At 39.8% G+C, this 25,889-nt stretch overlaps 2 protein-coding genes across 5 annotated transcripts in view; both read left to right on the forward strand.

Moving 5' to 3' along the window:
• Nucleotides 1-4,765, forward strand: part of PTPRR (protein tyrosine phosphatase receptor type R) — a 261,570-nt gene extending 256,805 nt beyond the window's left edge. For all 4 annotated transcript variants that reach the window (XM_075600241.1, XM_075600243.1, XM_075600242.1 and 1 more), the window contains one exon: nt 3,671-4,765. In XM_075600241.1, the coding sequence (XP_075456356.1) occupies nt 3,671-3,764 (94 nt within the window). In that variant the 3' untranslated portion in view covers nt 3,765-4,765. The remainder of the gene's footprint in view (nt 1-3,670) is intronic.
• A 2,738-nt stretch (nt 4,766-7,503) lies between these two features.
• The window catches only part of PTPRB (protein tyrosine phosphatase receptor type B), a 122,208-nt gene continuing 103,822 nt past the window's right edge, over nt 7,504-25,889 (forward strand). Inside the window, exons 1-2 of the mRNA XM_075600245.1 lie at nt 7,504-7,589; nt 12,048-12,443. Coding sequence (XP_075456360.1) covers nt 7,535-7,589; nt 12,048-12,443 — 451 coding nt within the window. The 5' untranslated portion in view covers nt 7,504-7,534. The remainder of the gene's footprint in view (nt 7,590-12,047; nt 12,444-25,889) is intronic.

Below are 25,889 nucleotides of genomic sequence, written 5' to 3' on the forward strand. Positions count from 1 at the left end.
CCTCGGAGCTGCGTTCCACACCGCACTGACACGTGCTGACGTCACGGGAGCGCGTCCTCCACCGACAGCTGTTTCGCGTCGCTCTGACGCTTTCTCAAGGTGGCCACCTTGAAAAAGCATCAGAGCGACGCGAAACAGCTGTCGGTGGAGGACGCACCCCCGTGACGTCAGCACGTGTCAGTGCGGTGTGCATCACAATGTTGGGTTTATGACAACCAGAGACCATCTATGATGATAACGCAATGCAGACCAACTGAGTATATATTTATTCATATTGTACACACTTACTCACAGAGGAGGAACTGAGCTATCTATACCTTTTAAATCAGGCTCTAAAAACGCTATCACCCACCTGACACAGCATTAGAAACGCAATCTATTATTTCTCTCCCTATCCGGTTAACTAAATGTCCGGTGGTGTTCACAAATACACCACACCGGATGGGAGCTGTATACAGTACACTGGACCTATATTAAGTGGGCTGTTCAAACTAGGGCACACTCATAGAGGTTCCACTTATTTATTCATATATCATCCAGTGAGCCCCAAAGTAGACCATAGGGTAAACTCCAAATACCTGACTAAGAGTGCTACCCAACATTAACCCCCTCCTCACCCGGTTAACTAAATGTCCGGTGGTGTTCATTAATACACCACACCGGGTGGAAGGTGTATAGAGTTCTTTGGAGTTATACTGAGTGTATCTGGGAATCCAGCCCCTATATCTACCCACTCAATACCATGCCACAATGTGGGTTCAGTGATCAACCCTGTTGCACTTAGAAATAGAAACTGCATATACATTTGTTTGCTAACGATACTGTGCCGTTTCCACGGAAGTTCGTGGGAAGTTACTCACTCACCAATATTTACTTATGTGAGAACTCCCAAATAGGCTAAGGCACTATATTTCTGACAGAGACTGTGAATGTGTTATTATGAAATCTCTTGTACATATTATGCATTTGGCCTTCAGCCCTTTCTTAGTTACATAGTAGCCTTTTAACTTTACGTTATACATTTATGCGTCGTCTCTAGGGACCTTTATATTTTCACTGATTCATAATCATTGGGGTACCCAGTTGGATGTATTGATTTGTATACATACTTAGTATGTGAATGTTGTGACATTGTACATCCATCACTCACTAGATGTTTTCCACGAGTACCCCCTTTGAATCAATTTTTCACCCAGTGTAAGGAATATATATTTATGTGTCGTGTCCGGTACATCTCTGATAGGACAATAATCATTTACACCTCTATACCTCACTGAGGCATAAGCTAAATATCCATCCTGCATATGCCAGTCAATCGGGATTCCCTAGATTTACATGGCAACCAGCCTAGTATATAGGACTGGGAGCTAGCTGTTTAATTCGGTTTTAAGTGTTTTGTGTTCAGTTACCCTTACTATTTATTAAAGGTACATTCATTCACACCCTTTATCACCTTACGAGTACTTGTTCTAAAGGGGTTCTCCTTCTTGCCTATGCAAGTACTTTATATGCTACCTAGTTCCACTTACCCCTGGCACCGTTTCTAGGACAGTAGCAAGAGCTCATCCCCTCACTCCTCACTCCTCCCCTCCCCATTTTATTTCAAGTATGTTACAGTGTATTACTCCAAAGAATAAAGAGGGGTAAGTCCCCAAACAAATCAAGGGGTACTACCTATATATATATGTTTTTACCCGTTAGTTACCTGATTACAACCACAGATAATGACATAGACCAAGGGTTCACACACTATATCCCATCAACAAGTACAAGATTAGTACTTTTATTAACTGCCACACGAACTATGTGGTCTATGTCATTATCTGTGGTTGTAATCTTAAATATGTGGGCAGAATGATACGACCGTTACACATTAGAATTTCTGAACACATCAGATTAATTAACAAAAAGGATATTTTACTTCCGGTGTCAAAACATTTTAGTCAATGTCCCTTTGGTGGTCTCACTAATTTTCGTTTCTTTGGTGTTGAACACGTTCCTTCCAAAATCAGAGGCGGTAATAGGCTTAATCGCCTTAATAAAACAGAAATGAAATGGATCTTTACCCTTAATACACTTCAACCACATGGTTTGAATGTGGAATGGGCTTTACAAAATTTTCTTGCTGATTAGTTCATTCATTTATTTGATATTCTTTTTCCTTCTTCCCCTCCCTCCCCCACCTTCCCTTCCCTCTTCCTCCCCCCCCCCTCTTTGCCCCCCACTCCCCTCTCCCCCTTTATTGTGCACTTTTTCTTATTGAATTATATTTATATATGTCAGCATTTTGTTAAATATCATTCAAATTTCGTACATGATCAACTGTTATATACTTTGGTATATCAAGATTCTTCATATGATTGGGTATCTTATTAATGATTTTGTAATATTTAATATTTATTTGTGTATTAACAGTATACTATATGCATTGTGATTTTTGCTTGTGTTTTTATTGATTTGCAGACCCTTGATTAATACTCCCCTTTTGGTTTTTCATTGGAGTGATGTATTAATTGATCTATTTAGTCTATAGAGTCTTTATGTGTGGTCGCAATTTTAACTATTGTATATTCTTTATCAATGCCTGTTATACCTACCATCCTGTTCACCTGCTACTCATCCTCTGATTAGTGGCACACACAGGTGTTCCAGGTTGTGTTTTGTATATTAGGGCTTCCGGTTTTACTGACGGATCACTCTTTGACAAAGGCCTGAGGGCTGAAACGTGTCAGAGGATCCGTCAGCTGTATACTCTGCACAAAATAAACTTTTTTTAGTCACCATCAGAAGCTATTTCTCCGTTTATCTCACGGCTGTGCGCTGTTACTTGCCTCCTGTGGGAGGAGTTCTTTAGCTAGAATCAGAGGCTATTTCAGCTCTTAGGGGGGGTACTGTTGGATGTCAGTGTGGCTTGGGATACTCAGTATACATGTCTGTGGAATAGCTATCAGCCACAGAATGCTATTTTGAAAGTGTCATACCCAGACTGTGGGTTGCAGCCCTGAGAAGGTAACAATTTGATACTTAGATTCAATGTATCTCAGCACATGACACCATTACTACAGCAGCTGCTTGCACTTGGTAACTCTGTAGTGATTTATGCAGTGATTCTGCATTTTCCCTACCCACTGCCAGACCAAGACTCCTTGATTTGTTTGGGGACTTACCCCTCTTTATTCTTTGGAGTAATACACTGTAACATACTTACCTGTTATTTAATAGGTTTTACAGTTTTTCTCTGCCCTGAGTGAGAATCTGCTCACTCCTGTTTGATAGTACATGCGCTATCATAGGTTTTAAATAGTTGATTTTTTTCTGTTTTCTATGTGTTTATTAAAACTTTATTATTTTGACTCAAGTGAGTGCATCAGCAGGGATCTTTGCTTTCCTCTAATTATGTACCCCTCAATCCCAGATAGCACCACTGTTAGTTTCTCCTCCCATAATCACTAGCTGAGCAGGGTTTATCCTCTTCTCTCCCCCCACCCCTATATTCCTGTTTAGCGTGTAGCACACATGGAATGCTGCTGTATAGCGTGTAGCACACATGGAATGTTGCTGTATAGCGTGTAGCACACATGGAATGTTGCTGTATAACGTGTAGAGCACATGGAATGTTGCTGTACTGTCCATATTTCTTATTCACCATATACATGTCTTTCCTTTACAGGGGAGGAATGGTTCAAACCAGTGAGCAGTATCAGTTTGTACACCATGCTCTGAGTCTTTTTGAAAGCAGACTATCCGCAGAAACCGTCCAGTGAACCATTGAGAGTAAAATGAAACAGCAATCTTTTTAAGGTAATTCATTTATTACCAACCAGCAGTTTCTTAAATGAGGGCAGCAGACTGCGTGGAAAAGGATGCGAAGACAACCTGCCAAAGCGTGACGGAAAGTTTGACACGAGGGAATGGACAATAGTCTGTAAATGAATGTACCTATTCTGTAAGCTTCAGCAAATAATAATGGAGGCTACTACGCTGTGTATGGATTTAAGCTATGTAACGGAAAGGTGGATGTATTTCTGAAATAACCTACCATACAGAATGTATGTACTACTGCTACAGTCAAACAGTGGATTTCTAAAAGATTATTGAGTGTATAACAAATAAACGTTTGCAAACTATGTGTATTGTAAATGGGACTGTTAGCTGTCACTCTGTACCTGTCAAGTGCTATTATCTATTATGTGGTGAGCTTGGTTTTTTTACCCACATAAGATCATTGCTGCTAAAGTTGCAAGTAATCCGTTTAGATTTAAAAAAGATGTTCCTTCGTTTTTTAAACTGTTCAAATGCAGTCAATATTTTGTATGGAGATGTGTTCTTGTTCTATTAGCAATTTGTGAATTTCTAGTAGGTTATTTAAAGCAGTTACAGAGCACAATGTCTTTTATTCAGTGGATATGCATTTATTCTATACTGTGGGTTGTACTATTACCTGCTTCTGCTCCAGATCTAAATACAGTGTATTTGTAAATCCTGTGAGTTACTTTACTTAACAACTTTATAGCGTATATATTAAAACAGTAAGACTTTTACAAGCTATCTTTGTCCTTTACTGAAAGGGTAATTTATGATTTTGTGTACTTAATTTCTTTGTTTAAGTGCCTCAGTGCCAGGGAGACACGCACCTCATTGCAGTTATGGCCTGCAGTCATCAAACTTCGATATACAAAAAATGTGGTGTTATAGGCAAAAAAAAACTTGCACTATAAAAACAAGTCATCAACATTGTACAGCTAAAAATGACACATTTTTTACAGAGGCCGATAAAAATATCGGGACCGCCACCAAGAATGACTAAATACTGCAAATGTAGTCATTTTGGTGCTAGCGATCAAGACTCAATATTTATCAGAACCATGGCTAATGCTGAAAAATACTACTTTTTTTAAAAATCTAGGTCAGGCTGGGGTTAGACCCATCTTGCCTATGTATATAATGGCCATTATAAAGGCCATTACATACATACTGTAGGCAACATAAGCCAAACCAACATGGAATAGGTGATATTTAACATTAAATGCATTTAAATACATATTACCCTTAGTAACACAAGTGGTCATTTAGTTAAGGCTTCTCTTAATCATAAAGGAAAGCTGTAAATTAATCAAAGTCCCAATAGCCGCCAGAAAACAAAAATGAAAAAAAGGCCCAATGGCCTAAAAAAGACATATAAAATCAATCCAGCCACATTGCGAGAAGTCTAAAAATACCGCACTCAGGAAACTATTACAGCAATACTGATGTCTTATGCTTAAAAATTGCAGTAATGACCCAGTATTTTTTCCCCCTGGGTGCGATAGTATCTCCATTTTAACAGAGTTTGATGACTCTAGGGCCAGGGGAGCCAACTCCAGTCCTCAAGAGCTACCAACAGGTCAGGTTTTCATGATATCCCTGCTTCAGCACACGTGGCTCAATCAGTGGCTCATTCGAAGACCTGGGCTGTGAAGCTAGGCTTGAAATCATTCTAAATATTAATTATGCTATATTCTCTATATACATATATTTTCAGCACCTGTCTTCAGGCTGTGCTGAAGCAGGGCTATCCTGAAGATCTGACCTGCTGGTAGCTCTTGAGGACTCGAGTTGGCTACCCAAGCTCTAGGCCCAAATGTGGTGCAGGCCCCACTTCCACCACGACGGTTGAACGATTTGCTTATGGGAAATAGATCAGGTGTTTCAGAATTGCTGCTATGAGACTTTTGTTGCATTCCTCTGCAATATTTCGATGTCAAGTGAAGATCTGAAGTTAGCCTTTTATTTGCAATAATTGTTTCAATGTCTACGAAGGGAATCTTCAGTTTTTAATGTAAACATGTTGGTACATATTGCCAATAAAGTACTCTTGATAAAAAAAAATGAGTGTTGTAGATTTGTGCCCCTGCATACTGTACAATGCATGTCCACTCTCACACATTACATACTGTACGTGCCAGTGACATAAATTATTTCAGTGATATTGAAAGACCCGCTTGGGGAGGCAATGGTAATATGTCGCAGCCAAGGCATTATACTAGGACCTTCATTACAAAGATGCTGCACAGACCGCGATTACTGAGCAAGTCTCACTGAGCAATGGAGCTTTATTTGCGGTGTTGTAATTTTGCAGCCACTAGTGCCATTGTACAGCACCTAACAGTGTGTTGCTTAGAGATAGATAGTGCTCCATTTCCACATGTGTACAGTATATATATATATAGATATATCTAGATATATCTATAGATATATATATCTATAGATATATCTAGATATATCTATAGATATATATATATATAGATAGATATATATATATAAATATATATATATATATATATATAAATATATATATATATATATATATATATATATATATATATATATATATATATATATATATATAATATAATAATAATATATTATTATAATTTTAAACTAGCATGTTTTGGGGGAGGGGAATTGGGATGAAAGAAAATACACAGAAAACAGAAAGGAGCTTCAATTGCAAAATTAGTTTTTGTTAACTTTTAAAAAATGACACAAATGTAATCCTTAGGAAGTAAAACATGATAATAATGTATCGGATGAAATAACCACTTATCAAAAAAAACAACTATATATTTATATATCATTGCTGGAGCATAAAAAGAAAGATAAGTACCAATGTAGAAAGCACTAAATGTTTGTGCAAATGTAACAAGAATAAATAAGATGTTTTTAAGGAAATTACCGATCATAAATTGCATCTTTTATCAAGGCCATTTCAGTAGGAGTACATTATCATAATGTTTGATATACTTAATCTGTTAAACGCGAGCATGTGGCTGTATCATATCCATTACATATTTATATACATTAAACCTGCACAATTGTATGCATTTATTTCATGTTTTTAATTTATCTGATTTGCTAAAAACCATGTTGACTTATAGCTCACTTTTATTGGGGCTTATTGTTTTATTGAACTTGCTAAATATGCAATAATTCTCTGTCTCATTATCAGCATCATCATGTGCTCGGTCCCTTTTCTATGAACCAACATGAACATGAGGACACTGTAACAAAGCGGTGTCTGCACAACTGAAAGTATCTTGCCATAGAAGGCACTTTCCACCCTGCATAACTTTAATTACTATACATGAGTCACATTCCTTATACAACAGAGCTGATATTTACTTACCACATCCCTATTACCAGGCTTCTTGCAGACCTGTTACATTAACTTGTAATTATATGAGATGACAGCCCCCCCTCCCAAGGCTAGGTTGTTGTTGAGTTGCTGGCTCATATCGAATTTGCTTATTTTGCAGTCTCTACTGCACTGCTGTGTGCTCTCTTTGGAAGTTACACACAAAAACACACGGAGCAGATATTAAATCAATGTTGAAGACTCATGCGATCTGGTTGTAAAAGTCCCCCAAACAATTGAATAGAAGGAAGTGCTCGTCACTGACTTTGTCCCTCTGTGAAGGCGCATTTCCTTCCTAGCGTTAGCTTCACTTATCTAGGTTGCTGGAGAGAAGCATGGAGAGCTGTTGTTAGATGGAAGATGGGTCCCTTTTTGCCCTGGTTGATCGTGAGCAGTCTGTCCTGGGTGATCTCAGGTAAGTGAGGCAGAGGATCACTGGGGGGCAGGTGGAGAGGTGGAACTTTGCACACTGAGAAGACAGATGGAGTGTCCAGGTCAGAGCTGACACCTGAGCACCTCTCAGCACTGGGGAGCCAGGAAAAATGATCCAATAGTCCCCTAGGGGTTTCCCTAGAAAGAAAATAAACTGTGGTATGGTAATATCCTAATAGATCATATAGAAATGTGTTTATTATATGCATGCCACTGTTTGGCTACTTCTCTGAATATTAAAATGTCAATCTCACTTGAGGCTTAAATCAATGTTATCATTGTGTCCAGTAGGGTTGTACAGAAGATCTCCCCTTGTGGGGTGATTAGGGTCAATCGGGGCTCAGTTTGCAGATAGTTCTTATCAACGTAACAATTTGTTGCTGGTATGAAAAGGAAGGTATTTATTGTACTGTATGTTCTGCTAACATTCTACAGATACAGGGATTAACCACCCATCTACACTGCAGTTTCCTTATTTGTAACTAGGTACTGTCATTTAGGATTATGAATGTTTTACAACTATAAGGTAAACCCTGTTGCGTGGGGGGGGGGGCTGGTTTACAGAACGCAATCCTCCTTTAGTGTTGCATGGGCTTTTGGAATGAGTACAGGCCTGTGCAGAGAGAGTGACACAGGCCTGTCCATTGTCACTCATTTGGAGTGGGTCCCACTCATAGGAAGACAGTCTCACTCCTTATACTCACTGTGGTCTCATAGAATTTAATGGAGTTTCTCTCCATGGAGAGATCATGTGGCAAAGAAGCTAACATCCCCATCAGTTACTGCTTTAAATCTCTGGACCATGGCAGCTATAACTAAATGGAATGTGGACTTGGGTAGGGAAAATATATTTATAATAAATCCTCTTGTTTACAACCTGGCATGAAAATGCACTATTATGATATGTATATTCACCTCAACCTTTGAAAGTTATTAATAGATCATTTTAGGTTCTAGTGCTAGATATACTGTAAATTTATTTTGGAATTAATTAGGTTATATAATTATTGTTGGTCACTTTCTTTTTACAGAACATATTGTTCCGTGTTAAATATTGACTAGTTAAGAAATAAATACAGGACTGTATAACTGCCAAGGTGCATGGGCCTAAATAAAGGAGATGGTGGCTTGTGATCAACACTGACATTTAAATTAAGTTAGCACACTGGCCAACTCTTCCTCTTTATCTCATAGTTTGCTAAAAAAAAATCTATTTTTTCTGTGAGCAAAAATCCCCTCCACTATTGCACTTATTATTTTACACATTTTTCTACAAAGCCTCCCTCAGAAGAGTTTTCACATGGTGGCAAGTTTGTTAGATAATTCAAATTAGACTATGAATAGAAAATGAATAGTCTATGAGTTCTGTTTGCAAGAAGTGAAGCTCATACCAAATGAATAGGACTTTATAGCTCTGCATTTTCCACAGTGAATATGCACTGTTCAATGAAAGAAGGCCCATACTTTAGATCAGTGACTGTCTCGTGTACCAGGCAGGGGACAATGGAAACATACTCATGCGTTTTGTTTCATGACTATTGGATATTATATTTCCTCCAGCTGTCTTGAATATTACATGAGGATTTTTATTTTATTAAAAATTCCAATAGATAACTAAAGTTGTTGATCTGTATTGGTCCTGGAGAAATGTTGATTTGTTCTAGAGTGTGATTTTAATGGACCAACATAACAGGTATTCATACAGTAGATTAAATCAAAGTATACAGAGTATTCAAACGCAGACACGTGAAGAAATACTTTGATGTACGAAGAATTCTCATGCTGGACTATTAAATAGTACTGTATTACAATATTCAACAATCTGGAAAGGCAGTATACATTGTTTTATTGACTATGATGTTATTTTCAACCGCATTAGCATAAACCTCTAAATCCTCTTGTTTTTGGTATATTCAGATTACTAACCACACTAGTACTATCAAAATACTTTGTGGCCTATGTACTAAGCATTTTCAAATGTAGCGCATAATTGGCACACAGAAATCATATTTTAAATTGCGCTTGTACAGTATGGACAGTACTAACCTGGAATCTGCACCATCCGCATAAAAATAATATTTTCACCATTTTTTTAGTGCATAGAAATGGATTTCACTAGGTTTACAGATGTAAATGGCTGTGTTAAAAAAAATGGCATTGAGCGCCAAAAATGTGCGTTATAATTTTCTGGTACGTTCAATTTGACATTAAAAAAAGTTTGCAAACCTGTGTATAGTGTTAGCAAAGCATTAAGTTGTTATGTACAGTATCATTCCCCCAAAATTTCACAGTACAGATGTTTCATTATAAAAATGTATTATTTTCACAGTATCGCTATGATAAATAACATTACACTAATAATTGATATTTACGAACACTAGTCATAAACACATTTGTTAACAGAATTATGTTTCCATTTGAATTGTATCAATCAGGTATGCAACATGACGCAAAATTCATTTAAAATATCAAATGATGCGTCATATGTATGAAGCCTTCATACCTAATGTAGCAAGCACATTCTATGCAGGATGAGTCTACTTTGTGGCACTAAAATATTAATGCACAAATACAATACAAATATTAGCTTACTACATACTGTAGGCCTCTTAATGTTTTCTATCTGTATGTTCTTAGTTGTGGCAACTTGTTTTCAATATATTCTTACAGTATTTGTATATTAAAGCAGCAAAACATATGAAATCTTATATGGTTTTAAAAAAATCAGTTCTGTAGTAATAGATAATAGTGACTTTTTAACTTTTATTATTATTATTATTATTATTCAACTCTTAATGCCATTTTTAAAAAGTTTTAAAGCACCCTTTGATTTCTACAGCAGGTTTTTAGCCCACCTACCAAGTAGGGGGAAGATCTTTGTAACACTTTCCTGTTTGGGATAATTTGTTGCCAATGTTCCCAGCAGTTTGAGCTGTAAACTGTAACAATAGATAATGTTCCCGTAGTAATATAAGGATACATTGTAGCTGCTGAGTTACACTGACTGAAGGATTGAGTGAAACTGATAGGCGGCCATTATGTTAGGCACACAATCAGGATTTTTACAAATTTATAACAGGAGCACCAAACGGTTGCCATCTTATGTAAGACTGTAGAATTATACATTGTCACATGCGTAACATATAAAAATAAGAGGAAAAATAACAAAATAAAAAAGGGACATGTACATGTAGCATTGCTGCTTTAAAGAAGGGTCAAATGTACACATTGTATTTTTTAAATAACGCCATTAAAGCAGTTTGAATCATAATGTCAGCTCCATGTGACCATAGGCCAGTACAGTAAATGTATCTGCATCCAGGCAACAAGTTTGATTGTAACTAAAAAGTACATTGAGCAGGATCTGTTCCTGAAAATAAATCTATGTACACCACAGTGCATACTAAAGTACTACATGAGAAAAAATATTATTGTTATGTAACAAAAGTCACATTAATTATTAAGTAGACAAGTGTGACTATACCATCACTCCTCGGTGCTTCAGAGTGATCTCGGTCTTGTATCTGCTAAATCCTCAGAGAATAATATGCCCACCAGAAGTGGTAATAATAGTAACAAAGTGGTAGTGAGTAATAAATTAAAATAATGAATTTTTGTGTTCGCAATGAATGCTTAAATACTCGTGCGAGTGCATTAGAAAATCTCCAGCATACCACCTACTCATGGTATAGGGAAACAACCTCCTCCCGGCTGGTGTTGATTTCTCAGCATCCTCAGGTACAGGTGAAACCCCCTCCGATAATAAGTGTATAAGGAGTAAGCATCTCGATCTGGCAATAAATTGTATCACAGTCCTTAGATAGTGAAAAATTACTCACTAAATTCCATCCACAGGGGCCTCCTCTGTTGTGATCCCGATACGATGCAAGCATAGAACGAACAGTGGTGAAAAAAAATGGTGCACAGCATACCACGGCCAGACTCTGCCGAGTATAACAACTGGTTTATTCGGCCAATGCCATAGAATAAAAAGGATGAAAATCCTCTGACGCGTTTCACAACAGACACAGGCACTTTGTCAAACGCGTCAGAGGATTTTCACCCTTTTTCATTCTATGGCATTGGCCAAATAAACCAGTTTTTATACTCCGCACAGTCTGGCCGTAATTTTCTTTTGCTGCACACAATTTTTTTCACCACTGTTGGTTCTATATTAATTATTAATTCCTAACAAATATGTAAAATATAGTATATACCTTTTTAATTATAGGAGATAGCATGTGCATATCTAAGTCAGACAGCTGAAGCCTCTTTGGTAAAATGAATGTAAAATGACATCTACAGTATAATACATTTGGAAGAGTGAATATACTTTTAAAACACGTGTTCTGTCTTAACGTAGGTTGACTATAATGATGCTATTAAATGTCATGGCACAGCATAAAATCTTGAAATTTGTATTGATTTTTTCCTTTTCTAGAGAGCTTTCTGATTGTTCATGTCCAGAGACATCTATGTATCCTTGGGAGTAAAGATGTGAGCGTGGGAAGATGCAATGTGACCAACCGCAGCCAGCAATGGATGTGGACAAAGGATGGGAAACTGCTGCATGTTAAATCTTCCCTGTGCCTCAGCATCTCCAATTCCTCTGCTATACATTTCCGTCCCGCCATTTTCATGGATTGCCTTAGGTCACCCAAATGGACGTGCCATGAAAACGAGGGTCTTCTTGAGGTGGCAGAGAGCTCTCTCTTCCTCAAAAAACAGGGCCCCAGAGTGGTGGTAAAAATGGGGTGGAAATACCCTAATAGCTGGAAAAGAATAGAAGTGGATGAGAAGGGAGTGTCTTCTTATGAAAACATGTGTCCAGACAACGGTGAGTTATTTGTTCCTGACAACCTGACACTTCTGATAACATTACTTTTTCCTTTCATAAACTAACCCGTAGAGCTAAATGTAAAATTGACAGTATAATTGTATGTATCATTATTTTAAAGCAGCAATTCCGTCCTCTCGTTGTTTTTGTGAAAGGGGGCGAGGGGCTGATTTTTTTTAGCAGGATTTAAATGGGGATCCTCTGGAACTGTTTTTAGCTCCTGGAACTCCGCGGTTCCCAGCATGCTTAGAGTTTTCTGTGCTTCTGTTCTCCAGTTTCAGGGAAACATAATGGTTGCCAAACCACGGGACAATAGGAAGATGCAGCAGATGACCAAAGGCGCCATCTTTAAAAAAAATTTTTTTTAAAAAAGCAGGACGTGCAAAGGGATCAAAACTCTGAAGAAGCCCCTGGTTTGAATCCTGTTAAAAAATCTATTTCAATTTATCTTAAACACTATTAAATTGATCATTATCACAGCTACATAATCATAAAACTTTTATATCACTTTTATTTATTTTTTTAATTTAAAAATAAATGCCTTCAGCCTAAAGCAAAAATCCTGCCTTTCAATTTCTAGCTACAGATGTATTTCTTGCAGATTTTTAACATGGATACAAATTCAAATAGCCGCCAAATGTCGCAGATCCCGCAGGCTAATAGGAATCCTCAACCTCCTCATGGGATGGCAGTGTGGCTTCCTAATGGATGGCCGTTTAAATGTCCATGAGGTAACACTGGTAACTAAACCGGTAAGAATCTCCGGAACTAGCGTTCCAGGGGACTAAAAATAGCATTCTATGGCTTCAGAAGACCACTGGTTTCAATTACGTAAAACAATCAATAGCTACATGTGGTTGGGTTGCTACTTTAAGAAAGCATTTAGGACATGTTAAGTAGAATTAATGTATCACACATACTGTATGAGACCACTTTGCTGATCCATCCAAGTTTTTATGAAGAAAACCTACTGCACCGACACACTTTATTCGAGCAAATACCCAGTATGTACCTGGCAGATACCTGGAATGCGCCGCTCCTCACCTCTGACAAGCCCCGTTGCGTTTGCCTTCCCAGCCTGGGTTCATGCCTGGCTGACGGGCGGCTGATCTGTTAAATGATAATGATTAGGATTTAATAGGCTGCAATGCTTCGCGTGTCTACCAGATGGCATAAATTCATGAATTGTAATGCAGTATATATATATATATATATATACTGTGCAGTATTGCAGCCAGCGGGAATAAAATGCTTCAATCCCTGCCTGGAAAATAACCCAATGCACTCGGGCAGAAAACAGTCACAAACCTCAATACACCCGGGTATACCCGAATTCGTGGGACTAGCCGAGCTCGAATAAAGTGTGTCGCCAGTGTATATCTGGACAATGAGGGACTGTGTGTGTCTTGATTAGAATTTCAATGTATATTCTAAATTTTGTACATGTCCTTCTTTTTCACACATATCATGGACATAGTAGCACACCAACTGCACTCCATGCGTGGCACTATTTAGTAACTTTGGGTCTATGTGTACAACCACAAGTGACAACATGACATTTTTTTTATTTAGAAAATGGGAAAGCTTTAAAAGTAAAATAGAATTAAAAGCTACATGTGTGTTAACAATACCTAAGACCCACCTAATAACTTAGTGTCCATTCCAAGAAAAGGCATTTTACAAATCAGTGTGAGAGTTATTACTTTTTTTAATTTAATATCTATTTTTAAAAAGTTTGAGCTTTTCAAATAAAAGTAACTTTATGTGAAATGTCCCAGGCGGCAAAGGGCAATCTTATGTTCAACTACCAGAGCAGTGGAAATATTGATAAAACTTGGTAGTAACTCAACTTTTGGATACCTATCTCAGAAAAGTGACTGGGTGAAAATGAGTATGTACTGTATGTATGTGTCTATAGTTTTTGTTATATAGCGCCAGCAGTATATGCAGCGCTATACAAAATTACAGTGCAGGGAAAATAAAGTACAAATAATGGGGACACGAGCAGCAAGTAAATGACAATATAAGGTAAAGACAGTCCCTGTCACAAAGAGCTTCAATCTAAGAGACAGATACACAGTGCTACATAAAAACCACAACCCCTCCCCCCCCCCCCCCCGGGGCGCGCCCCCCCACTTTACGCTTACGCACCCATGGCTTAAAGGATGTCCACAAAGCTAATTATATGCAAAAACAACGTCTGTTGGTTATCTCGTTAGAAGAGCCTTAACGCCATGTTAAGTTAGCACTGCCTTGTGTTAGTTTAACATGGCCCAAGTTATACCTGTGTTACCTAAAGGTGGCGTTAGCTCCATCCAGATACTGAATATGGAGATGGGAAAATAGAGCGAGAGAGCTATTTTTACAGAGTCCCAAGCACTATGTATATCCCCTCAAGCCTCCATCAAAATAACATGCAGTGAGACACCTCTGCTCAAAAAGGAGCACACCTTAGATACCTGCTAGATATACTAAAGGAATATGCAAATAAATGACATATCCCACACATCCTAAAAGATTCCCATAAGACCTTTACTGACAAGCTTAAGGTGCCTTGTGATGAAGGCGGTACCAGTGTCAGCACAAACAGGATCAGAACCCACAACCACTGCCATTCAAGCTAGAAGCTCTAGCATTGAACTATCTCAGATGCTGGATTGCTCAGTATAATTAAAATAGCTACAGTTGTGAGCAGTATAACTCTAAATTAGCCTGTGACAGTGGGGCTATCCAGCACCTGAGATAGTTCAATGCTACAGCTGCTGCCCTGAATAGTAGGGGTTGTGGGTTCTGATCCTGTTGGTACTGACACTGGTACCCCCTTCATCACAAGGGGCCTTAGGCTTTTCAGTATAGGTCTTATGGAAATCTTTCACGGGGTGTGGGGTGTGTCATTTACATATACTTTGCATATTCCTTTAGCATTTCTCTCAGGTATCTAGGGTGTGCTCCTTTGTTAGCACAAGTGTTTCTCCATATGTTATTTGGAGGGCGGTGTGAGGGTGTATAGATTGTGATTGGGACTCATCTAAAATAGGCCTCCCCTCCCCCACCATTTTGAATGAAAAAAACAGATAAAATAATGTTGCATTAATCAATGTGGGAGAGAGGAAGGGGCATATCTTGCTGCCGAGGAAGAAACCGTAAGGTTTAGAAAGGCACTTTGTGAAGGGAGAAAGAGATGGAGGAGTCAAATGTTACCCCATGACAACGTACTTGCAAGACTAGGTGGACAGTCATAATATATTGATTGTAATAGAGAAGGGAACAATGTGTCTTGGTTTGGTACGCATTATGAGAAGTCATCCAAGCAGAGATTGCTGATAGGCAGTCTTTGATTTGTGACTGGACTGCAGGTGTACGTCATGTGCTGACAAATATAGTTGTGTCATCAGCATAAAGGGGCTAACTGAAGCAAAGCAGTTAATGAGGTCATCCAGTGACAACGTATATTGAGAGAAGAGTAGAGGGCCTAAAACAGAGTCTTGGTGTACTCCAACAGCTCCACATGGGTAGAGAAGGCAGTGGCACAAGAAACACTGGAGAGGTGAGAGATGTAGGGGGAGAAGGAGGAGGAGAGGGCACGAGAGTGAAGAATATGCAGAAGATGCATACAGTATCAACAGTATCAAAACAAAGGAGTGGTACAGAAAATCCAGAATGGAGTAGTTACCTTGATATTTGGTGACATGGAAGTCATTAGCTACTTTGATGGATGTTGTTTCAGTTGAGTATGCTGTGCGGAAGCCCGATTGGAGAGGGTCAAGTCAGTTATGGGACTTGAGAAAATGAAGTATGCTTAAAGAATCAAGTTGTTCCTGAAGTTTAGAGGCAAAAGGCGAAAGAGAGACAGGGCGATAATAGGGGAGGTCGGTTAAGGGTGTTCTTGAGAATATGTCAGACAATAGTGAGGATGGGAACCTTGGTTGACACAAGATTTTAAGGAAATGGGAGGGAATGGGGTTGAGGCTGCATGTGGTGGTCATTGAGGAGAATAGCTGCTGTGATGCTTCTTCCTCTGTAACTGGAGATAATTTGTCAAAGGTAGAAGGAGGAGGATTAGCTAGGTGAGGTGTGAAAGGGACAGAGGGTTTCTCTACTGACAGCTTCCATCCTGCCCTTGAAATAATAAGCAAAGTTTTGCAGTGTAATGGAAGGAGCAGAGCATGATCTAAAGAAAGGCCAAAGAAAGGAGTCAAAGACAGAAAAGAGGTGGCGTCGGTTGAATTTGTGTCTGTTTATTAGACAGGGGAAATAGCTCTGTTCAGCAAGAAAAAGCAGAACAGGATGAATTTGTAGTGAAGGAAATCTGTTAGAGAGTGTGACTTCCTCCAAAGCTGTTCAGCTGAACGAATGCATAGAGAACGTCTGCGTGTTTAGCCAGCGGTAGATTTTTTGCTGGATTCAAAGGACTAAAGTCAATGGAATGCAAGTTGTGAGCATAGCAATGAGAGGCCAGAGGTTCCGTGTGGGAAATGTGAGTGTGGGAAAGGAAAGATTGAGAAATTGGATAAGGAACAGTTTTTAGTAAAGACAAGGATAAGGACTTGGCCGTCCTTGCGGGTGCTGAAAGTAGTGCATTGGTGGAGACTAAAGGAAAAAAAGGGTGTATGTGGAGAGCACACACGTTTTAAATGAAAATTCTTTGTGTTTTGTCACTGAAATTGTAATTATACTCAAAAGTCTTTCATTCAATCAAAAACATCAAAATCAAAATACAATTTCAGTGACAAAACACAAAGAAGTTTAACTTAGAACGTTCATGCTCAGCACACACCACATTTTTTAGTTTTTCTTTTATATGTAGGACTCTAAAATAGCAAGGTTAAGAAGTCATTCCATATTCCATTTTCTTTTAAAGCATACATAGTGCATCCTCTTAATGACAAGATAACTCTGCTTAATACATATTTCCAATTGTACAAATAAATGAAAAAACATATAATCAGCAGTGTGTTTCCTTACTTTGAAGATTACTTGTGTGTGTGTGTTGGATGACTGGCTGGCTCTGGTGGTGGGTGGCTTGCTGTGGAGGTGGTGGTGGTGGGTGGCTGGCTGTGGTGGTAGCTGGCTGTGGTGGTGGTGGTGGGTGGCTGGCTGTGGTAGTGACTGGCTGTGATGATGGTGGGTGGCTGGCTGTGGTAGGTAACTTTGCGCATGTGCTGGATGTGGAGGATATCTCTGTGCATTCGTTGGCGGTGCATACACGGCCACGTGCGTGCATATGCACAGCCATGGCCACTTCTGAGACTCTGCGCATGCGCTGCAGAGACCGGACACCTATGCGCATGTGCTGCAAATGCGCGTGGCGACGGACGATCCAGCGCATGTGCACGGCAATGGGTGCTCCTGCGCATGAGCATAGTGATAACCGCTACTGCGCATGCGCACGGTGATGGTCTCTACTGCGCAAGTGCACTGCGATGGAGGGTCCTGTGCATGCACACAGTTACGGCCCATCTTGCGCACGCACGCAACGATGGCCACTCATGCAAGAGAAACATGCATCCGGCCCTCGAACTACAACTCCTAGTAAGCTAAAAAATTCAATGATATCACTTCCACTAATCACTTCTGTCTCCATGAAGGAGATTTGTGCCGTGGAAATTGTAGTAGGTGCAGGTGCCAGCAAAGAATTTTCACTTCAAAAAGTGAAAGCGAGGAAGCAAAATGCCCAGGAAATAGAGGGGTCACCTATAGGGCAGGTAAAGTCCCCTAAAAAGAGAGTGGATGAGTCAAAAGGAGTTAGGGTAGCACAGTACCGCAGAAGGAAGTCACAACCTCCATATTAATGAACAATTGGTTAACTGAGGAAAAAGTTCATAGGCAGCTTGAAAAAAATTAAGTAAATAAGGCACCTGACCCCGATGGCATAAATCCAAGAGTTCTCAAGGAGTTAAGTTCAGAAATAGCCAAACCATTACTTTTAATATTCAAGGACTCCATTTCTACAGGCTCAGTACCACAAGATTAGCGTAAAGCAGATGTGGAGCCTATATTTAAAAAGGGAGCTAGATCACAACCGGGGAATTACAGACCTGTATGCCTGACTTCAATAGTGGGGAAACTACTTGAAGGTTTAATACGGGAAAATACTCAGGAATACCTAATGGGAAACAAAATTATTAGTAATAGACAGCATGGATTTATGAAGGATACAGTAGATCATGCCAAACTAACCTTATTTGATTCTTTGAGGAGTTAAGTAGGAATTTAGACCTGGGTAATGCAGTTGATGTGGTCTTCTTAGATTTTGAAAAGGTTTTTTATACGGTTCCATACAAGAGGTTGGTGTACAAAATAAAGAAAATTGGACTCAGTAAAAATATTTGCACCTGGATTGAAAACTGGTTGAAGGACAGACAACATAGGGTTGTTATAACTTGAAAATTTTCAGGTTGGGCTAAGGTCGTGAGTGGAGTACCTCAGGGATCGGTACTAGGACCCCTGCTTTTTAACTTGTTTATTAATGATCTTGAAGTTGGCATCGAGAGCAAAGTCTCCATCTTTGCTGATGATATTGAATTGTGTAAAGTAGTAGGATGTGGAGAGACTGGAAACTTTAATCAGGTAAATGACAGATGAGGTGTAATACAGATAAATATAAGGTTATGCATTTGGAAAGCAAGAATAAACAGGCAACATACAAATTAAATGGAGATATGTTGGGGGAATCCTTGATGGAGAAGGATTTAGGAGTGCTTGTAGATAGCAGGTTTAGCAATAGTGCCCAAAGTCATGCAGTAGCTGCAAAGACAAACAAGATATTATCTTGCATTAAACGGGCAATGGATGGAAAGGAAGTAAACATAATTATGCCCCTTTACAAAGCACTAGTAAGACCACACCTTGAATATGGAGTACAGTTTTGGCACCACTCCTTAGAAAATATATTATGGAACTAGAGAGAGTGCAGAGAAGAGACACCAAATTAATAAAGGGGATGGACAATCTAACTTATGAGGAGAGGCTAGCTAAATTAGACTTATTTACATTAGAAAAGAGGCGTCTAAGAGGGGATATAATAACTATATACAAATATATTCGGGGACAGTACAGGGAGCTTTCAAAAGAACTATTCATCCCAAGGGCAGTACAAAGGACTCGGGCCATCCCTTAAGGTGGAGGAAAGGAAATTTCACCAGCAACAAAGGAAAGGGTTCTTTACAGTAAGGACAGTTAAAATGTGGAATTCATTACCCATGGAGACTGTGATGGCAGATACAATAGATTTTTTCAATAAAAGGTTGGACATCTTTTTAGAAAGGAAAAGTATACAGGGATATACCAAATAAGTAAACATGGGAATAATTTGATCCAGGGAGTAATCTGATTGCCAATTCTTGGAGTCAGGAAGGAATTTATTTTTCTCCGTATGAGATATCATTGGATGATATGACTCTGGGGTTTTTTGTTTGCCTTCCTCTGGATCAATAAGTAAGTATAGATATAGGATAAAGTATCTGTTGTCTAAATTTAGCATAGGTTGACTTGACGTACAGTATATGTCCTTTTTCAGCCTCATCTACTATGTAACTATGTAATCTTGTAAAGAGGACACTTAAAATGGGAGATTCCAACTGGTGCTCACCATGCGTTGGTCCTATTGTCCCAATCCAGGGCTTAGAAATTGTCTTCAACACAAGAAATTAGGAGAAGGCATTGTTATGTGCAAGAAATTTCTGGTGGTGTTTAATCACATCAGTGGAAAGAGTGGCTCCATAAACTACATTAACTGACAAAATGACCCACGCAGGATAGCCAGGATTCAGAGTTAGATAGGAAAATGCAGCAGAAGGATGTAGAGTTAGAATCTACAGATAACAGCAATTCACAGAGAGTGGAGAGAAAAGGATAACAGTGTGTACCTCAAGGGATGAGAATGTCAGGGAAGCAGGTGTGTACAGGACCTGAAACTTGCAGTGAGAAGAAGAATTCCCACTTCTCCCTCACGTCCCCCGGTGTGAAAAATGCCACTATAGAATTTTTTATTTATTTCTAAAAATGTTTTACCAGGAACAGTATTACATTGCAAGTTACCTTTCATTTTCAAGTATGTCATGGGCACAGAGTTATAAAAATACTTGGTTACATTAAAAGAACAAAGCTATACAGTCAATTCACAGACATTTCATGGACAGATAGAGTTGGAAAATTGGGTACAGGCGAAAAGGGCTTGTAAGTTTCAGATTGAAATAGAGGAGATTTGACATCACCAAACATCAGCGACTGGCAGCAAATGGCTCACACCCTTTAGCTGCCCTTCAGCTGTCTGCCTTTGGGGCAATGCAGATGTACACTGGGGTGGTTGAGATTCAATGCAGCTGTGAATACAAAGTTCTTTGTATCCTCTTGGCTCATTAACATTCCCAGTGTTCGACAAACCTATACATTTGCACGCCCCGGGCAAGTGGATTTAACACCGTGGCGAGCTCCTATTGGCCCAAGCAGCACACGTGTGGTACTAGGAGGCAAGTAGATTTTTTTGTTCAGCGAGTAGATTTTTTTGGTGATTTGTCGACCACTGAACATTCCAGTGGGTGGGGTTGACGTACTACAAATTACAAGCAAATGTTAACACTTAGCACGCTGGTCATGGTCAGAGTGGAGCAGCTCTTGGGGAGCCTCATCAGGCTAACCTGCCTTTGGGCAATGCAGATGTACACTGGAGTGGTTGAGATTCAATGCAGCTATGAATAGAATAGAGCTGCCTCCAGAGCAGTCAGCATCTGAGACCAGGTTTCACTCAGTGCAAAGCGGTACCGAGAGTGAGGAAAGAAGATGTCATGCACAACTAGTATTTTGTTAGAAAGAGAGTGAGCATTCCAGAGTGCACATCAAAAAGGGAGACAAAAAGGAGGTAAGCAGGAGATGGTTGCCAGGTTCGAAAAGGTTTGAGATTTTAGTTGTCACTGAGAAGTAAGATGATAGTTGAGGGCGAGGCCATATGGTAGGGGCCAGGGTTTGGAGAAATTTCTCCAGTAACCAGTAACCAAGAGAAGAAGGGATATGGGGGCAGGAGGCAAGATGAAAAGCTTACTCTTAAAATGTTGCGATCAATATCAAAATTGTGCATCCAATAACTTGCCTGAGAACTCCCCTCAACACAATTAATCTAAAATCATCCATTCAAATAATCCAAATAACATACATGTGCTGACAGGCTGCGAAGGTTACAGCAAAAAAGCACAAATTGTATTTATCACCACAACATCTTCACTGGGAAAATTCTACTTTAACAATACAGCAAATAATGTTGCAACTTTCTATTGGCTGCCGGTGTGAGTATTGTTACCCTTTGTATGTATGTTTGTATATCTTTATTTATATAGAACCCACAGGGTACAGCACTTTACCAAGTTAATACAGTACAAGAAATTATAATACAATAAGCGCAATAAAGTCAAATTATAGGAAAGGAAATCCCAGCCACGAAGAGCTTACAATCTTAGTGATTTGCCTGTATCTCGGTATCCAGTGTCCTTGGAAGTTCTGGTACCACGGTTCATTTCCGGGGGGACCACGGATCCACTACAGGAGATCCCCCACCCCCAGTTTAGGTATTAAAAAATGAGCAGGCTAGACTTCTGCTAGGTATGGTGAGGCAGCTTCTCCATATTGTATAAATGGGGTTCAGAGGTTTCCCTGGCACAGAAAGGCAGCTTCAGAGCAAATTGAATAGGGGCCTTACAGTTAAGCTTAACAGGTTGCTTAAGCAGTATGGAGAAATGGAGAATGTCCTAGCTTCTTTGATAGTGCCCCATCTGTATCACACAGCAAGATAGTAAAATTGTAGTTGTTAAATTTTAACATAAACATTTTTAAATATATACATACATACATTATTTATATAGGGCCTCATGCAGAGAGCAGCGAATTTTAAAATTGGAGAGTTTAATAAAAAGTAGCTTTTTTGGAGAGTTTTATTCTCCATATGCAGAAATGTGCGAATTCTGCAATGTTTGGCATTAATGCGTGTGGCGAGTTAGAATTGGAGAGATGCGCGCTGCAGAAATGTGCTAAAAAAAATCGCGCATTTTTTTCCCCCTTTCCTATAGGCGGCGAGCTCCATGTAATTGCCAACTTTTCTTGGCGAGGCAAATACTAGCAAATCGCGCCATTTTCTTGGCGCGAACAGCCGCTAGATGCTGTTCGCGGCTCTCTGCATTAGGATATTTTTAAAACTGGCGAGATGTAGGTTCTCGCCAGCCGCGCGGCGAGATTTTGAAAACGAAAAAAAAAAATGGCGCGTTTTCCGTAACTCGCCATTTTCTGCAGTTTTGTGCGCGAATTTCCCCAAAAAATGGCGAGATTTGAAATAGCGCTGCTCTCTGCATGAGGCCCATAGTCAAATAGAACAGTTGGCACTCCTTAGGTGCTGATAGGCTGTAGGTGCTTGCCCCATATGGATAATATAGACATACATTACCATTCCAAGGTCTGGTAAAGCAAGAGACAGCACTCAATTGTAGAAAACTTCACAAAGTGTATTTCTACAATTGAGTGCTGTCTCTTGCTTTACCAGACCTTGGAACGGTAACGTATGTCTATATATCTCAAATTGAATATATATATCTATATATAATCATCATGCTTGATAGAGCTCTAGGAATGTAAAGACGTCTGGAGGTCCATTGGATTGTCCTATGTCTAAATGACCGTGTTGGCTCTGTAACTATGAAGCCTGATGAAATCATGTTGTGCTACAATATTACTGGTGACTGTTTTTGAATTAGTAACCATGTGAATATATTCCATTCAGAAATTAGGAGTCATTGAGATACACCTAGACCTGGGAAGCATGTGCGTTCCACAATCATGTTTAATCTGGTGTGAGGTCTTTGGCTAGCTCTCAGGGGCTGGAGATAATAATCCACTCAGTTCTAGGTCCCCAATTGTTTTCTGTTGAATTCACATCATAGACAGCCATATGCAACACGGACCCCTTGGTTCCGGAAATACTAACTCGGGGAAGATGCCACCTGTAGCATTTTATCCAGGGGAAACAAAATGGTGTTTAAATCTCCTTTGTCATCTGTCGCGGCTTCCCATTGGCCCGCATGATGCAGGGCTGTAAAAAAGCAGGAAGTAACCCGTGTCAGCTTCCCAGGTAAGTAGCTTGGGAACCACTGGGTCTCCACAGCTAAAATAAATGTAATTCAGCTCTGATGACCCCCTGCTTCCAACCTATATAACAAAAAAGTTGGGGGCAAGGATGGCTGGTGTTTTAAACTCTGGTGGGCATTTTATTGCCGGAACCAGCCATTGTTGCCCATCATCTAGGGTTTACCCCTCCTCATGCAGCCTCCTTGAGTGGCAGGAGTGGAGGTGGGACTTGGCCTGTGTTTGCCCAATCGTGGGTGCCCTCCCCTTCTGCACTAAGGAGGAAGCAGTTCTAAATTGTAGTCAGTCTAAGTCTCTCCCTCTTGGGATAGAGACGTGCCCTCAGCCCCTCATGGGGCTGAAGAGAGACACCAGGCCTCAAGTACGATCACGGGCCTATGTACCATCCAGAAGGTCTGGGATCTGATACAGAAGCATGTATCCACTCTAATAACCATCTGCAGTGGATGTGAATTAAGAAGACCCAGTTTTATATACCCCTGCCTAAGTCTACATTCTATTGGGTAGGGGTATGCTTGATGAGTTCCACTGTGGCGACTGTCTCCAGCCACGCTGGAGCCTGCAGTGGATGGAGGCGCTTGCACCAAGAAAGGAATGAAGCCTGAAACATCCAAAAGCCTGTCCTATTATCACAATGTCATCGTGGATCCTCAGCATCTCCTGGAACCTAACAGTGGCCAGATCTCCAAGGTGGGTGGGGGGGCTGCAGCGCTACATATATATATATATATTTATATTTATATATATATATATATATATATATACATATACATATATATATACATATACATATATATATATACACACACACACACACACACACACACACACACACACACACACACACACACACACACACACACACACACACATATATATATATATATATATATATATATATATATATATAAAAATATATATATATATATATATATATATATATATATATATATGCAAATATAGCTGTATGCTCATCTGCATGTCTTAGGCAGGTCTGCAACCCCGCCTTTCTATATGCGCCAAAGCAGCCATTTGAGCCATATTCAATAAGATCCTTTGAGACTGACTGCCTAGTTTAGCACAGAACGGGAATCGGATACCCAATAGTTGACAAAGTTATCAACGATAGTCAAATGGGAATTCATATCTGAATCTGCAGTTTTATTGTAAAACTGAACATATTATTTCTGGATTGGTCATTTGCAACATTTGAAGTTCTGCCATATTATCTTGTGGTAGCCACATATTGCCTTCCCGTAAAGGCTTATTAGCTCATTCAGCTCTGGGTGGAAAGAGATTGAGGCAGTTAATATTTTCTGGTAAAGGGTTTGCAAGAGAGTATCCCTTTCCTGACTTTCAATAAAATCAAACTCAAGCAGGCATACACACCACTATCCAAGTTTGACAGAAGGGGTCATGTTAGAGAGTGGACATATTGGAGCACTATGATCCATCAGTACTGTGATGTGAGTCCCTTTAAGAAATGTTCCATGTCCCATATCACAGCCACGTACTGTATTCCCGTTCTGTTGTAGAACATTTAGCCTCCATAGCAGACCGTGTTCAAGTACCATAAGCAATAACGTTTCTGCCATCTGCTGAGCATTAAAAGAGTGCCATAGTCCAAAACATGTGTGTAGTTCAAAGGTCAATTCAGAGTCTGGCAAATGAAGCACAGGTGTAGATATCAATCTTTTTTTTAAAGCTCCAGACGTTTCCTCCTGGGCACCAGTTCATAGAAAAATTATATCATTAACATTAAGGCAATCAGAGGCTCAGCAAGTACTGTAGGAGTTAGTTTATAATAAATTGTCTGAAGTAGCCAGTAGGAAGAATTACCTTACTTGAGTAACACTTTGTGGGCGAGGAAAATCAAAAACAGATTAAACCTTTTGAGGATCTGGGCCAAACCCATCTTTGATACCCTGTGACCCAGAAAATATATCTCTTATACCTAGGGTGACCAGATTTTCAAATGTAAAAACCGAGACAAATTAAAAAATATTTATAAAACAAATTAAATCAAACTGCACCCTCTCTCCACCTCCACTCCCTTTCAATCCTCTCCCACCCCAACTCCCTCTCCATCCTCTCATCCCACCCCAACTCCCTCCCATCCTCTCCCCCCCACTCCCTCTACATCCTCTCTACCTCCCCCCCCACTCACCCTCCATCCTCCCTCTCCCTTCCCTACTCCCTGTGCATCCTATCCCCCCCCCACTCCCTCTCCATCCTCTCTCCCCCCAACTTCCTCTCCATCCTCTTATCCCACCCCAACTCCCTCTCCAGCCTCTCATCCCACCCAAACTCCCTCCCACCCCC

The sequence above is a fragment of the Ascaphus truei genome, chromosome 5, assembly GCF_040206685.1.
Source record: "Ascaphus truei isolate aAscTru1 chromosome 5, aAscTru1.hap1, whole genome shotgun sequence".
NCBI classification, from domain to species: Eukaryota; Metazoa; Chordata; class Amphibia; order Anura; family Ascaphidae; genus Ascaphus; species Ascaphus truei.